Source organism: Canis lupus, chromosome 8 (genome assembly GCF_048164855.1).
Source record: "Canis lupus baileyi chromosome 8, mCanLup2.hap1, whole genome shotgun sequence".
In the NCBI taxonomy this organism is placed as follows: Eukaryota; Metazoa; Chordata; class Mammalia; order Carnivora; family Canidae; genus Canis; species Canis lupus.
In genome coordinates this window covers 14,259,133-14,275,047 of record NC_132845.1, presented here as the reverse complement: position 1 = coordinate 14,275,047, position 15,915 = coordinate 14,259,133, and the positions used below count along the sequence as shown (strand labels likewise).

General features: G+C 34.4%; 2 protein-coding genes across 7 annotated transcripts in view; one reads left to right on the top strand and one right to left on the bottom strand.

Annotated features, from left to right (window-relative positions):
* Nucleotides 1–13,088, top strand: part of CTBS (chitobiase) — a 36,123-nt gene extending 23,035 nt beyond the window's left edge. The window contains exons 4-7 of the mRNA XM_072834279.1: nt 5,977–6,145; nt 7,610–7,707; nt 7,981–8,142; nt 10,564–13,088. Coding sequence (XP_072690380.1) covers nt 5,977–6,145; nt 7,610–7,707; nt 7,981–8,142; nt 10,564–10,755 — 621 coding nt within the window. The 3' untranslated portion in view covers nt 10,756–13,088. The remainder of the gene's footprint in view (nt 1–5,976; nt 6,146–7,609; nt 7,708–7,980; nt 8,143–10,563) is intronic.
* SPATA1 (spermatogenesis associated 1) overlaps nt 5,931–15,915 on the bottom strand; it is a 52,694-nt gene continuing 42,709 nt past the window's right edge. For 4 of the 6 annotated variants that reach the window (XR_012034923.1, XR_012034926.1, XR_012034927.1 and 1 more), the window contains 5 exons: nt 14,182–14,360; nt 12,021–12,119; nt 11,203–11,294; nt 10,026–10,095; nt 5,931–6,125 (listed from right to left, as the gene is read on the bottom strand). Coding sequence is in view for 1 of the 6 variants with exons in the window: in XM_072834274.1 (XP_072690375.1) it covers nt 6,097–6,125; nt 10,026–10,095; nt 12,021–12,119; nt 14,182–14,360 (377 nt within the window). In the remaining 5 variants the exon portion in view is untranslated. Of the gene's footprint in view, nt 6,126–9,476; nt 9,555–10,025; nt 10,096–11,202; nt 11,295–12,020; nt 12,120–14,181; nt 14,361–15,915 lie in introns of those variants that run through there. The other 2 variants (XR_012034924.1, XM_072834274.1) reach the window with 2 other exon arrangements.

Sequence of the window (15,915 nt, the reverse complement as noted above, 5' to 3'; positions counted from 1 at the left end):
TTTGGATTATAAATTCAATATTGTTGCTATAATTGGTCTGTTCAGATTTTTTTATTTCCTCCTGATTTAATTTTGGGAAGTTCTAGATTTCTAGGAATTTATGCATTTCTTTTAGGTTGTCCAATTTGCATAGACTTTTTTGGTAATAGTTTATTATAATATTTGTGTTTGTTGGTTCTTGTATTTCTGATTTGAGTCCTCTGCTTTGATGAGTTTGGCTAAAGTTTTATTAACTTTATCTTTTCAAAGAAATATTTGTGTGCTTCACTGCTCTGCCTTTAAAAAAATTATTTCATTTACTTCCTTATTAATCTGACCTTTTTTAAAAAATATTTTTTTATTTATTTGAGAGAGAGAGAGAGGGAGAGCACAAGACATGAGCAGGGGTTAGGGGCAGAGGGAGAAGCAGATTCCCTGCAGAGCAGGGAAGCCCAATGAGGGGTTCAATCCCAGGACACCAGGATCATGACCTGAGCTGAAGGCAGATGCCCAACCAAACCACCCAAGCACCCCGTATTAATATGATCTTTGTTAATTTTTTTCTTCTAACTTTGAGCTTTTCTCCCTAGTTCCTTTTAGGTATAAGGTTGGAGTGTCTATTTGCAATCTTGTTTCTTGAGGTAGTCCTGTATTGCTATAAACTTCCCTCCTACTATGGCTTTTGCTATGTCCCATAGATTTTGAACCTTTGTGTTTTCATATTTGTCTCCATGTATTATCTATTTCCTCTTTCTTTTTTGACCCATTTGTTGTTTAGTGGCATGTTGTTTGACCTCCATGTTTTTTTTTTTCCTGGTAATTGATTTCTAGTTTCGTTCCCTTGTAGTTGGAAAATACGCTTAATAAGATTTCAGGTTTTTCTGAATTTATTAAGACTTGTTTTGTGGCCTAATATGTGATCTATCCTGGAGAACATTCCATGTGCATTTGAAAGGAATGTGTACTCTGCTGTTTTGGATGGAATGTTCTCGATATATCTATTAAGTCCTTCTAGTCTGATGTGTCATTGAAAGCCAGTTTCCTTGTTGATTTTATGTCTGGATGATCTATCCATTGATGTATAATGGGGTTTATTTTTTTTAATTTGTTTTTATTGAAGTTTGATTTGCCAACATTTGGTATGTGGGTTTAAAGTCCTCTATCATTATTGCTGTCCATTTTTTCCTTTAGGTTTGTTAATATTTGCTTTTTGTAGTTAGGTGCTCTAATGTTGGGTGCATAATAGATATTTACAACTGTTACATCCTCTGGTTGATCTTATCATTATGTAGGTTCACCTTTGTCCCTTATTACAGACTTCCTTTAAAGTCTATTATGTCTGATATAAATATTTCTACCCCATTTTCCTACACTTTCCATTTGCATGGGCTATTTTAGTCTGTTACTTTTAGTTTGTATGTCTTTAGGTCCAGAATGAATTTCTTGCAGGAACATATTGACAGATCTTGGTTTTTATTTTTATTTTTTTAAGATTTTATTTATTTATTTATGAGACATAGAAGCAGAGACATGGGCAGAGGGAGAAGCAGGCTCCACACAGGGAGCCCGATGTGGGACTTGATTTTGGGACTCCAGCATCATGCCCTGGGCTGAAGGCAGGTGCTAAACCACTGAGCCACCCAGGCGTCCCTAGGGTCTTGGTTTTTTTTAAGCATTCTGTCTAGGTCTTTGATTGCAATATTTAGAACATTTGCATTTAATTATTTTTTAAAATTTATTTATTAGAGACAGGGCCTGTGCACACAGGTGGGGGGAAGGGGGAAGGAGAGAGAGAGAGAGAGAGAGAGAGAGATTCCATGCTGAGCATAGAACCTGACATGGGGCTCTATCTCAGAACTGTGAAACCAAGAGTTGGAAGCTTAACTAACTATACCACCAAGGTGCCCCTAAAGTAATTACTGATAGGTATGTACTTACTGTCATTTTGTGTTCTGATTTTTTTTTTTTTTTTTTTGGTAGTTTTTGTCTCTCCCTTTCTTCTCTTGCTCTCTGTGATAGAGGACTTTTTTAGTGGTATGTTTTGCTTTCTTCATTTTTTTGTGTATCTATTATAGGTTTTTGGTTTGTGGTTACTAAGAGATTCATTTACATTTTAAGTATATATTAGTCTATATTAAGTTGATGGTCAGTTATGTTCAAACACATTTTATGTGAACTTTTTTTCCTCCCCCCCTTGTTTTATGTATATGTTGTCATAATTTATATCTTATTTTGTGAGTCCCATTAACTACTTTTTTAGATACAATAGATTTTACTACTTTGGTCTTTTAACCTTCATAATAGCTTTATAAATGATTGCTCTACTACCTTTACTGTTTTCTTTTACTGATGAAATTTTTTTTTACAATTTTCTTCTAATATTGGCTTTTTCTTTTCCAGTTAAATTTCCAATAAATTTTGTTTGGCAACTCTCCCTCTCCTTTAATTCTGAATGACAGCTTTGCTAGGTAGAGTATCATGGAGGTTTTTTCCTTTCCATGCTTTCAATATATCATGCCAGTCTCTTCTGGCCTACAAAGTTTCTGCTGAAAAATAAGCTAATAGCTTTAACCCTTGGATGTAACTAACTCCTTGTACTGCTTTTAAAATTCCATCTTTAATCTTTGACATTTTAATTATTATTGTCTTGTGTTCCTCTTGGCCTCATCTTACTCAGAATGCTCTGTGATTCTTGAACCTAGGTATCCACTTCCTTCCCAGGTTAGGGACATTTTCAGCTATTGTTTCTTCAAATAAGTTTTCTATCCTCCTCACTCTCTCCTCCTGAGACCCCTAGAATGTGGATGCTTATTCACTTGATGTCCAAGATATCCCTTAACCTATCCTCATTTTTTGGTCTCCTTTTGCTGTTCAGGTTGAGAGCTTTCCATTATCCTGTCTTCTAGATTGCTGGTCCATTTTTCTGCATCCTCTAATCCACTCTTGATTTCCTCTAGTGTATTTTCCATCTCCTTTACCATATTCAATTCTGATTTAAAATTGTTTTTATCTTTTCTTGATGTTCTAAGTTTATCAACTCTTCTTTTATTATCATTACTTTGAACTCAGCAATCAGGTAGATTGCTTACATTCATTTCATTTAGTTCTTTTTCTCAGTTTTTATTTGAAGCATATTCCTGTCATCTTGTTTGACTTTCTGTGTTTGTTTCTATTAATTAGGTGAAACAGCTGTTTCCAAACTTGAAGGCATGATCTTGTGTATGATCATCCCCTGTGTAGACTGTATGCAGCTGGTGATTTTGGCTGGCTGGCTGCCTGGCTGGAACTATGGCTGGTGTGGGCTGCCCTGCAGGCTGGCACAGTGCTAGGGCTCTTTGCACAGAGGATGCCTTAGCAGGACAGTTGATGCTTAAGTAGGTAGAAGGTGGGGGTGGGGGGAGCAGTGTCTTAAGGTGTTTGTGCAGGGGGTGCCCTGGCAATAACCTGGAGCCAAAGCAGTATAGGCCTGGAGTGTGCTAGGGTGTTTTGCACCTAAGTATTGACTAGGGTGTCCTGTGTGCACTGTACTCAATCTCACTGGTCATATGGGTAGAGCTGGTGTGGGCTAGAAGCCTACGGCTTACTGAGGTGGGCACCCACCGCAATGCTGTTTCTGTTCATGCTATGAAAGTAGAGGGAATGTAAACCATGGTGCTCATCAGTCCTGATCAGAGTTCCAATAGCACTCCCACTGTTTGACAGAGTTCTAGGACTGGATCTTCTATATTCTAGTTGGTCTTTTGAACAGTTACTTTACCTCTCCTGTGCCCCAAAGCAGAAAAATCTGCATATGGTCTCCCAATATATATCCTTCCTCACTGCAGTTAGCATCAGTGGTTGGGGATTTCCTTTGTTACTGTATCTATATCTCTCTTGCTGTTCTCTACATGGTGTGTTTTTCTGTTATGCAAAAGCTGTTCAGTCAGTCCTCAGTTCTTCAGGAGAAATTGTCTATAAAGAAGGGTAGATTTGGTGTGTCTGGAACAGGTGATTTTTGGGTTTTCCTACATCATTGTCTTGGCCCCTCCCTCCTCAGATGAATACAATTTAGATCAAGAATAGCAAATACCTGGTATGCAGGTCACCATACTCCTGACAAATTTTATTCCCAGAAAACTTTTCCTTCAGTCTCTAGATTGTTGTTACTAATAGGTTAGAATTAGTATGTAGGGAAACAATGTCTTTGCTAACCCTGATCACACTATAGCGAAGGGCAAAGAGGAAGAGACTGAGCAAGGACTTTGCAGTAGGAGTATCTGTCAAAATCAGTATCAAAACTAGCAGGAGGTACAGTTGCCAAGACAGGTAAGAATATGGAAGTTCCAGAATGTCAGAGTGAAGTACATGCATTTTATTCTGAAATTTGATTCACTGAGGACATAAAATGTGTAATGGGTTTACATCCTAGAAAGTGTTTGGGGGAGATTATTTTATACTAGGATGTAGAATAGTCTAGAGGAGAGATGGAGACCAATAAGGACTAATCCAAGTCTAATAAATTGAGATTTATAGTATGGATCAGGATGACGGCATAACCTTAACACCCAGGAAGTGTTTAATAAATATTAATAGAAAGAAAGAGGCACAACAGCTGTGAGAAGCCACCCAAAGGAAAATGTGAGATTAGTTATGGGGTGTGAGAGAAGTCAAATAATGACCCAAAAGTTCTTAAATAGGCCACCATGAAAAAAATGACTGAATAGAGTCTGGAAAGAGAAATGAGTTTTGGGGAAAAGATGACTAAGATTACAGAATTATGGTCACAGAATTAAGAGTTCTTTCTACACCATCATTTTTTACAGGTAGGAAACAGATTCAGATGTTTTTAGTGACATAGACCTACTTATAATAGACCCAAGAGTAGAACCAAAATCATTCTGATTTGTCGAATATACTAATAGCTGCTTTCTCCAAAATAGGAGGTTAACTATGACAGAAAATCTAGGTAAAAATACTCTTCATGTTCAGGAGAGGGTAAGGATTTATACAGTGGATTTGAAATTTACCTGTTTAGAGGTGATCATTTAGTTTCTCCGTTACTAGAATACAGCTCCCATTTTATAAAATGGGACTGGATGTATAAAAAAATTCACTTTATAACCTATTTCACTATAGTGCTATTTAGGAAAACTTGTACTTGTAAAGCTGAGCTGCCTTTAGTGCTAATACTTAGAGAATTATAGAATTCTGACAAAGTACTAAAAAGAGTTATAATAGAATACATTGGCCAAAGTGTAAAAATCTTAACTGATTTCAATTTTTGTAATAATTAATGTGTTTACTAAGAGCAAAAATCTTTAATGAAGCTTTAGAACATTTGCACATATGTAAAATAAGGCTAATTAATATTCAGCTAAGGTAATAAATATTTTAAAGAGTCTCATCTTTGTTAAAGACTGGCTCACCAAATTTGAGTATTCTCATAAAATAAGACCATTTAAGTGATAAACATTTTGAGTTGATCAGCTTATCCTTTTAGCCATAAACCACTATTCTTTAACTGTAATGTAGGATTAAACCTATCGTGTAATGTAATTATATATCAGGGGGTTAAATTCCCAACACAGAACAGTCAACTTGTACCAAGAGATCACCTATCTAACCTGCACAATATTTTTTAAAAACTTCTGTATTTGAATTCTCTTAGCATGCTTTTACTCTCTTGTTGCTTAAAAGCCCTCCCACACCCTATTGTCATTACACCTATTTCTTTCAATCAGTTCGGTTACCAGTCTAGCCTCTGAAAATATTTAAGTTTAAAACTACACAGTGCCCTGCTCCTAGTCATTGTATCTGTCCAAATTTATGTGTAGGTCAGTCCATGTGAGCAAAAATATCTTAGAACTGTCCTACTTCTATAAGTGTCAGACCCCATTTTCATATATGTAAACAGGTCTTTTTTTCCTTTGGTAGTGTGAGGTAAGAACAAAATAAAAAAAAAACAACTGATATAATAAGCATATTTGATATTACATAAAATGGCATGGTTTTCCACAGGTAACCTTTGATGTATCTTGGTCTCCAAAGAGCAAAAACCGGTGCTATAATTACACTGGAATTGCAGATGCTTGTGACTTTCTCTTTGTGATGTCTTATGATGAACGAAGTCTGGCCTTGTCAGAATGTATTGCAGCAGCCAATGCTCCCTATAAGGAGACATTAACTGGTAAGAATCCACAAATGATCACTTAAACATTAAGATTATTTTAGTTTTTCTAAATAATTTATACACCTTTTCCATTTATAAAGCTTCCTTGAAACATAAATATCACCTGGAGAATTTAAGTTTACACAACATCTTAAAGTTTTCACTTAATTTTTTTTTAATTTTTATTTATTTATGATAGTCACAGAGAGAGAGAGAGAGAGAGAGAGAGGCAGAGACATAGGCAGAGGGAGAAGCAGGCTCCATGCACTGGGAGCCCGACGTGGGATTCAATCCTGGGTCTCCAGGATTGCACCCTGGGCCAAAGGCAGGCGCCAAATCGCTGCGCCACCCAGGGATCCCATCACTTAATTTTTCTAAAAATATATAATCCTCTATTATAGATCAGATGATGAGTATTAAGTTCTCATTGCACTGGTATTATGGTATTATTTGGTTGGGATTTAAGTAAGTGTTCTAACGCTCTTTTTTTCAATTATATGAAGGGGATATTTTTGCAGAAATAACCAATATTAAATATTTTGATAGCAAAGATAGTTATAATGTGAGTACCTACCATGCATGATTGATGGAGAACTGTCATACTTGACATTTATTATTAGTGCCTATGCTATATTAAAAACTATATCATTATTAGAATTAAGAGTACTTCTGTCATTCACATGAAGTAGGCTTTGCATTATCCTAAGTTTGGTCTGTATTCCATCAGCCAACTGAATAAAAGACTGCTTGCTGTCTTTTGGACTCCAGGTGAAATTTTCTGGATAACTGACCCTGATTCAAGTTTTGATTAATAAATAAAAAACCTTTTTATCTCTAAATTAAATCTTAAAACCTAGCCTCATCATGTCCAAATTAACAGTCTGATCATATGCATATGCTATTTAAAAATAAAAATTGTTACAATTACAAAGTATTTAATTTAGTGTTCCCAAACTATTTCATAGAACACAATTACCTCCTTTATCAATGTTGGAAAAAAGGTGTATTTCACTCCTTTCTTGGATACTTAACAGTACACAATAACTTTAAAGGCTCTGAAACATTCTAGATAATCTTGAAACATCTCTTGGTGGGAAAACATATTTTGCATGGGGCACAAAAGGGAATGACCAGGAATTTGTTCATTTTCCTCTTTGCTATAACTACAGATTGACTAGAGTAAAAGGGGAACATTTCTTCTCCAATTCATACCTCTAGAAAGCACACATGTTCCATGTTTTAGAATTATAAGAAATTCTGAGACCATCTCTGCCAGAAAACTTAAGAACTTTTCTGAAACTTCAGAATCTAAAATATCATATATCTTGGTTATGGTTATGTTAGGGAAACACTGCATTAGTATTTTGCACAAATGTACCTGTTTTTTCAAACTTGGATTCTGAATGGTTGCATAGCTTGTATAAACCCATTAGTAGACTATAAAGAGAAATGTTTTTTTTTTTTCTGTCCCAATTTGATTAGGATATGATGACTACATCAAGATAGGTATTAACCCTAAGAAACTTGTAATGGGTATTCCCTGGTATGGTTATGATTATACCTGTCTAAACTTAATGGAGGTAAGTACAGATTATTTTTATATAACTTTTTCCTCTTTCTATTCTTTAGAGCTTGTTTTGTTTCATATATATGTTTGAGACTAAAAAGTACAGTTTTATTTTTAATTAATCCCATGAATGTTATAAATAAACTGACTTTACAGAATAAAAGTTAAATTTCATCATTAAAAGGAAATATATAATATTTTATTTCTAAAAAATAGTTTCCCTGATTTGGTTCCTAAGATTTGCTTAACTGACAAATCTATAATATGAACATTTTTGTATTTCTAGGATCGTGTTTGTACCATCCCAAAAGTCCCTTCCTGGAGGGCTTCTTGTGGTATTGCTTCAGGACATCAGGTGCCCTATAAAATAATTATGAAGCAAGTAAATAGTTCTATTTCTGGAAGCCACTGGGATAAAGATCAGCAAGCTTCTTACTATAACTATAAAGTAAGACTTTTCACAAATTATAAACATTTATTCTATTTTCATAATTGCATGTTTTCATAATAACATATTTGTTAAGACTTTGTTTTCTTTTAGGGTACAATATATAGACCAGTGTTTACATGAGTAAACTTGTCTAATCATGTACTTTGCTGGTTAGCAGTTCAAGTTATGGTAATAACAGAACTGCTTTGCATGGGCCACTTGTCATTTTAGATGGTGTTCTAAAAACCTGCGTATCAAACAAGATATCCTTAATAGTTAACGATTATGTATGCTAACTATGGCTTTGGGCCAAAATAGGTTATTAGCTCTGCAAGTCTCCATTTCAAAGTAGCCTAAAAATTCTGATTTATAGGCTGTTTTATAGGGAGGCATGAGGCTGAGAATAAAAAATGCATTAGTGGAAAATGGTATAAACTGTGATATTAGACAAATTATATTACAGAAACTTGAAGAAATAAATGTCCAGAGCAATTCTGTCAGGTAGTGTTTGATAAATAGGAATTGCTTAACCAATGAGGCAAAGAAAAGTTACATTTTTTCATAATTTACCCTTAGCATAATAAAAACTTTACCACACTTCAAAAATCTAATTACAAAGCATCTTTGAATTTACTTTGGATTTTGTCACTGTAAAAGAGCCCTAAAATGATATGATGGAAGTTGATTCATAACTTTAAACATTATCAATTACATAAAAAGCCTTTTCTAAAATTTGAAAACTACATACCTCTTAGGCATATAATTAACATATTTATTAAGGTAATTTATACTCTTGTCTTTGCTGAACAGTGTGATAGTTTACACTCTGATGTACTGTTTTTTTGTAGTCCCTGACTTTTTTTCCTTACACATTCTTTAAAGTTTTAGAATTCAGGAAACATTTTGATAAGCCTTTAAAGGTCATTCATTTAATGGCACTTTAGATAACAGTTTTGTTACTATAGATTATCTTGTTTCTTTTTCATTTATTGTAAAATTCCATAGCAACCAAAATCAAATTTTTTGTTAATGAAGAGAATCATTCTGGTTTCTTATTCTCTTTCAGTGATAGCAGCCTCATACTTAGTATTCTATACGCCTTAATCATGCATAAATTAATCTTACTGTTAGGGTGAAAAACTGAGTAAATGTATCAAAAGGCTCAAAGTGCTTGCTATAATAATGGCAACATTCAGAGATATATGACTTTGGGTTTGCCTCTAAATCTACAAAAATAAATTTTACAAGTTGCTTTTCAATGGTGAATCACAATTAAAAAATTTTAAGAGGGATCCCTGGGTGGCGCAGCGGTTTAGCGCCTGCCTTTGGCCCAGGGCGTGATCCTGGAGACCCGGGATTGAGTCCCACGTCGGGCTCCCGGTGCATGGAGCCTGCTTCTCCCTCTGCCTCTCTCTCTCTCTGTGATGTGACTATCATAAATAAATAAAAATTAAAAAAAATTTTAAGAATATGAGATATGCTTGTAGTAAATGAATCTACTACACTTAAATATGCCACAGTTTATTCATTTACCAAGAGACAAATGTCCTTTAAAGTAGTCCTCTTAGGAGACTACTCTAGCACATATGGTGCTACCATAAATAAAAATATTACTGGCATCCACTGAGAATTGCCTTTGGAAGTTTCCCAGATATATATAAAAAAAAAATCAGTAAATGATTTGAAATCACAGGTCATTCTATTTTTTTTTTTTCCTTAACCGTTTTTGCCTACTTCTGTTTCTTTCATCCAATCTTCTAAGAGAGACTGGTAGTATTAGATAGAGGCAGTTGATGCTGGGGAGATTTTACAGGCTGAAAGGTGAGCATAAGACTATTTTCCAGTTTTTGGTTCTTAATTCTGTAAGACCTAGAAAAGGAGATATTTCCCCCACCCATTACCTTTTGAATTGGTTGATACATCATACACAAAATCATCTGCTGAGCTCCTAACTAAGCACATTTCCAGGAACTGTAAGGAATATAAAAAAATAATAATAATAAGCTGGTGTTAGAGGACTAGAGCAGTGATCCTCCTTAACTGTGTCTGCATATCAGAATTACCTAGTGGGATGGTAAAACGCAAACATATGTCCTAGTACTAGCCCTAGAAGATTTTGATTAAGTAGGTTTCCTGTGGGTCCTGTGATTTATATTTTTAAAAGCCCCACAAGTGACTCAGATATACATCTTGGTTGATAAGCATCAGATGAGACCAAGGAAGGAATTTTAGGACATGAGAAAAACTTTAGATTATATTAACAAATTCATTTGTGTAATCTTTGCTGCTGTGAAAAGTACCACAATCGTGTCTAGAAAGTATCACATACAGAACCATGGAAGCATAAAGCACTATGTCTAAAATTTCTATTATTTCATTGTATCCTTTTTGAATTACTGGATTTAATATTGTACTCAACAGTTTAATTTATTCTTATAGGATTCTTCCGGCTATTTTCATCAAGTGTGGTATGATAACCCTCAGAGCATTTCTTTAAAGGCAGCATACATACAAAAGCATGGCTTACGAGGCATTGGCATGTGGCACGCAAATTGTCTGGACTATTCTGGAGATGCTCTAGCCAAACAGCAAACTGAAGAAATGTGGAAAGTCTTAAAACCAAAATTGTGACAGATAAACATCTTTTGTCAAACTATAAAAATTTAGAAAAATGATCTGTATAAATAGATCAGTTTCTTGCAGAGATAAAAATGTACACATTTTTGTCATGTCATATTAATATTGCCTTCGTATTTCTAAAATTTCCAAATATAAATTCTTAGAAACTAATCTCTACCATAGCTCTGGATGCAAGTTCAATATCCCTGTATTTCCAGATTGCTTTTAATTAAAATATAATGAACAAACTAAGACTATTTAAAAGTGAAAATTATATAGTACTGTAAAATATGTAATAGACTTAAAAGCTTCAAAAATAACCAAATAGCCACCGTTTTGCTTTTTTCCTGAACACTTTGTAAAACCCACATGAAAAGTGAAAAAATAAAAACTTATATAAAATATTGCACCAAGAACAATGGTTAAATTTTTTAACACATAAGTTTTAAATTAACATACCTAATTGAGATAGATGGTAAGGATGTGTCAATTTTCTTCTGTGCCAGTTCAGCTTTCAATGTACGTAAATCTGAAACTGCTTGTTTCTTCATCTATAAAAAGAATTACCTTTCAAAAATGAACTTTTATCTTACCCTTCTAAAATTGAGAGAAGCCTAATTGAATGCTGCTAGGGGAAAAAAATATAGAACTGCACTATTCAATACAGTAGCTATGTGCCACATGGAGCTATTTAACAAATCATATAAAATTTAATATTTAGTTCCTCAGGCACACAATAAGCTACACTTAATTGTTCAATATCCATACATGGCTTGTGGTTGCTGTATCAGTGTAGATACGGAACATTTCCATCATTGCAGAAAGTTCTAATTGGACATTGCTGGTTCTAGAAATGGGTCAAGTATTCATCAAGTATCCTGTCATAAAGCTATTTCTGATAAGTCAATTTAGAGAATTCATATGATTCCACATACATGAAAATAATCAGAGAGCATGAGCTAATTACTCCAGAATGGGTAAAAAAAAATTGAGCTCAGGGTATTCAGTGGTTTGTCAGACTTATTTACGGATGACTCCATAGTGAAATTCTACTAAATTTTACTGTGGCCTTGTTATAGCATGCACATTTTCACAGGATTTTATTCTTGCATTTTTCTTTTAAACTCTTGCATTTTTCTCACTCATGCTCTTGGGTTGTTAAGGCAATGATTTTAAGACAATCCTTACTATCTTTACACTATTGATACCCAAAATTAAAACACTAAAATAATTTATTTCAAGATAAATGTTATATGATTAGGAGAAATGCAAGTTACCTTAACTTCTATTATGAGTTTCATTTTATCAGTATCCAGTTTTCTTTTAAGTTGGTCAATTGCATGCTGCACTTCAGTGATCTGGATTATAAGGTAATTCTGTGTGAAATACATAAAGAATCCTTATTTAGTACGACATTTATTTTTAATTGCCTCGCAAACTAAGAAGTGATAACAAATACCAAAAAAAACCCACCCCAAATCATAAGAATAACCTATTGAATAAAATAAACTCATTGCTTTGGAGTAAATTAGTATTGACCTGCTGATTTCTTATGTCTTAGGGACCACATTCTCCTCTGTTCTACTACTACTGTTCTACTATTCATGTTTTATAAAAATAAGTAGGTTATCTGTACAGGTTGCCATTAAATTAGTACCACAAAAGCAAGAACTATTACTATAAAAGGAATATACTAGGTTTAAGATGCTAGCAAGGCTTTTGAAATTGTCATTACACTTTATTAGCTGAATCAGATTAGTATTACTTTAAAAATATTTAGTAATGGAATACTATACTTGATTTAGAAAAGTTTATGAAGTATATGGTCAACAAAAACTATTTAAAATTTTAAGCTGCCTTTGTGAAAAAAATTGTACACTGAAACCTGATAAAACATAAACAAAATCAACTATCAGCTAAAATGGACAAACCATTACTTGAGCCTATTTGAGTTTTACATTAGCTTTATCTGAATGGTAAGCTTTTAGTCATAGAAACAGAACAAACTGATGGGGGGATGGATAGAGGGAAATAAGTGAAGGTGGTCAAAAGGTACAAACTTGTAGTGAGAAGATAAATAGTTTTAAGGATGTAATGTCTAGTATGATAACTATAATTAACAATACTGTATTATATATTTAAAAGTTGCTTAGAGGATAGACCTTAAAGGTTCTTATCACAAGAAAAATAGTTTGTGAGATGCTGGATGTTTACTTATTGTGCTAATCGTTTCACAATATACACATATATCAAATCATGTTGTACACCTTATACTAAAATGTTATATGTCAATTATATCTCAATAAGACTAAGGAAAAATAAAATAGCAAACTTTTACGATTTCATCATGTCTTCTTTTTTTTTTTTTAAATTTCATCATGTCTAAAGTTAAATCATACTTTTATGGCCTCTGGAATTTATTGTCTATACATGGCAGAGTCACTCAATTAGAAAAAGTAAACTTCCTGGGATGCCTGGGTGGCTCAGTGGTTGTCTGCCTTTGGCTCAGGGCATGATCCTGGGATCAGGGATCAAGTCCCACATCGGACTCCCTACATGGAGCCTGCCTCTCTCTTTCTGTGTTTCTCATGAATAAACAAATCTTTTTTTTTTTTTTAATTGTACTTATTCATGAGAAAGAGAGAGAGAGACACAGGCAGAGGGAGAAGCAGGCTCCATGCAGGGAGCCCAACATGGGACTCGATCCCATGTCTCCAGGATCATGCCCCAGGCCGAAGGCGGCGCTAAACCGCTGAGCCACCGGGGCTGCCCATAAATCTTTTTTTTTAACAAGTAAACTTCTTATCTCAAGAAAAAGATTAAAATTTAATATAATTTAGTAAGTTCCTTAGAATATCAATACCTTTAGATTCTGTGGGTGTTATTAACTACTCCCCAGCTAAAGAAAAGGAATGTAGTGCATACGGTTGATCCCCTGCCTTATTTCATCAGGTGTTCATCTCTTTTCCATAGAATCAAAGAAAGTGACCCTATCCACAGGTCCAGAGGTAGATCCCAAGTAGTCTAAGTTGGTGCATAGCACTCCTTGATAACTATTATCAATCCAGGTTAGGCCTGGTTGAACCCCCACCAGGCTAAAGTTTTATAGTCTTGTTTGGGAGGCGCATACCCCTACCAGCCATTGGCAACCCTACTGGTACCATGAGGAAAAGCAGTCTTATAATGAAGCCAACACTAAAAATAATAGGGAAGAACTATCAGAAGCACCTAGTCCCTTAAAGACATCATTAAGCTGCTGATTCTATCTTCTCAGCACCCACTACATGAGATCATAAATTTTCTTATTTAAGCCAGGTTAAGTCAAGTTTTTGTTACCTGTAGTCCAAAACATCCTACATATGATAATACTAACAATGATAAACCATGTTTTGAGTAGAACTTCTCTAAGAGAATGTGAACACAATTAGTAATAAGTACCTTAGAGTCTGTAATGTTTGCCAAATTCTTTGGTCTCATCTTGATCTCCCTGGCTTCAAGTTGCATGAGCAATTTTTTATAGTAAAGTTCCAAATCTTCTTGAAGTTTTCTTAAAACTTCCTCTAATGATGCTGTGATTTTCTTTGTTTCAAAGTATTTTTTCTTCCAACCATCACAGGCTACAAAAAAAGCAAAGACTATATAGTGTAAGTCTGACTCAAGGATTAAACTTTTCAACCTGGAAAGGACCCTAGAGTTAATTCAAACCCTTCTACTCCTCTACTCTTCCTCCCTCATATGTTGAGGAAATTAAAGCAAAGATGAAATGTTTATTAGATAATAAAAGGATCTGCTAAAAAAATTAAAAAATAAATAAAAGGATCTGCTTACAAATATAGTAAAATAGTGATAAACACAGGAACCAAACCAAGTTCTTTAGTCAAGATTTTTCAGAATTACAAATATTACCTATAGAAAAATGTGTACATTTATTTTGATTACTTTTTTCCATCATCTGATTTGACATCATTACTTAAAACAAGAGAAAGGCAAAAAAAATTTTCAGCCCCTAAAATGACTTGTTTTATAAAATAAGCTGATTCTGATTCATCACTTATTAAAATTATACTAGATATATTCCCAAATTTATGTTGGGCAAAATTTCTTAAATCTGAGCCCTTTAGCTGAGAAAATTAAAAATTAAATACTGCCAACTTAGGGAAATCACTTTGACACCAATGAGATTCTAAATACAAACTTAACAGGAACATAAACTGCATGCTATGGTATCAGAATATGCATTGCATTTATTTTTAAAAGATTATCAATGAACTGAAAATCAAATTTTAAATCTATGTCAATCAGGTGATTTGATTAAAATTCTACAATATGGGATTTTAACTCAAGTTTATTTCCCTCATGCCCTATATCCAATCCCTCAGTAAGTTCTATTGGTACTACTGTCAAAATACTTCCAGCACTTGGCACATTCTACTTCTTCAATGCTATGTCCCAGTCAATCCACCATCATGGTTTTTGTTTTTGTTTTTTAAGATTTTATCTTGAGAGAGTGAGTGAGGGCGCACATCTGTGCATGGAAAGGGAGAGAGAGAATCTAAACCAGAGTCCTCGCTGAGTGCAGGGTCTCAGGACCCTGAGATCATGACCCTAAATTATGACCTGAGCTGAAATCGAGAGGCAGACACTTAACCAAATGAGCCATCCAGGTGCCCTCACTATCATCTTTTGAAAGCGCATTATGTTTCTAACTGGTCTCTGCTTCCATTCTTGCTCCTCTAACAGGCTATTACATACAGCAGTCATTCTGATCTTTTAAAAATATTTTTTAAATCATATGAACCTCTAGCTTCAAAATCCTCCAATGGCTTCCCACCTTACTTAGAATCAAATCTAAACTCCTTGAAATGGCCTATCTGTTCCTCCTGAACTTTTTATTTCATTTTCCTCTACATTACTCTGTATTACTTTCTAACGCCACTGGCCTCATTTCAGGTCCTTAATACTCCAAGCTCATTCCCATCTCCAGACCTTGACATTCTTGTGTTCCTTCTGTCTGGATTGTTTATCTTTTTATCTGCCTGCCTCCTTATTCATCACATCTTAATGATATCTTCTCAGTGATGCCTTCCTTGAAAACCCTAGCTAAAGCATCTCTCCTGCCCCATCACCCTTTACTATGTTCTTTTAAACTGACTCCTGAGCTCTAATCAGTAG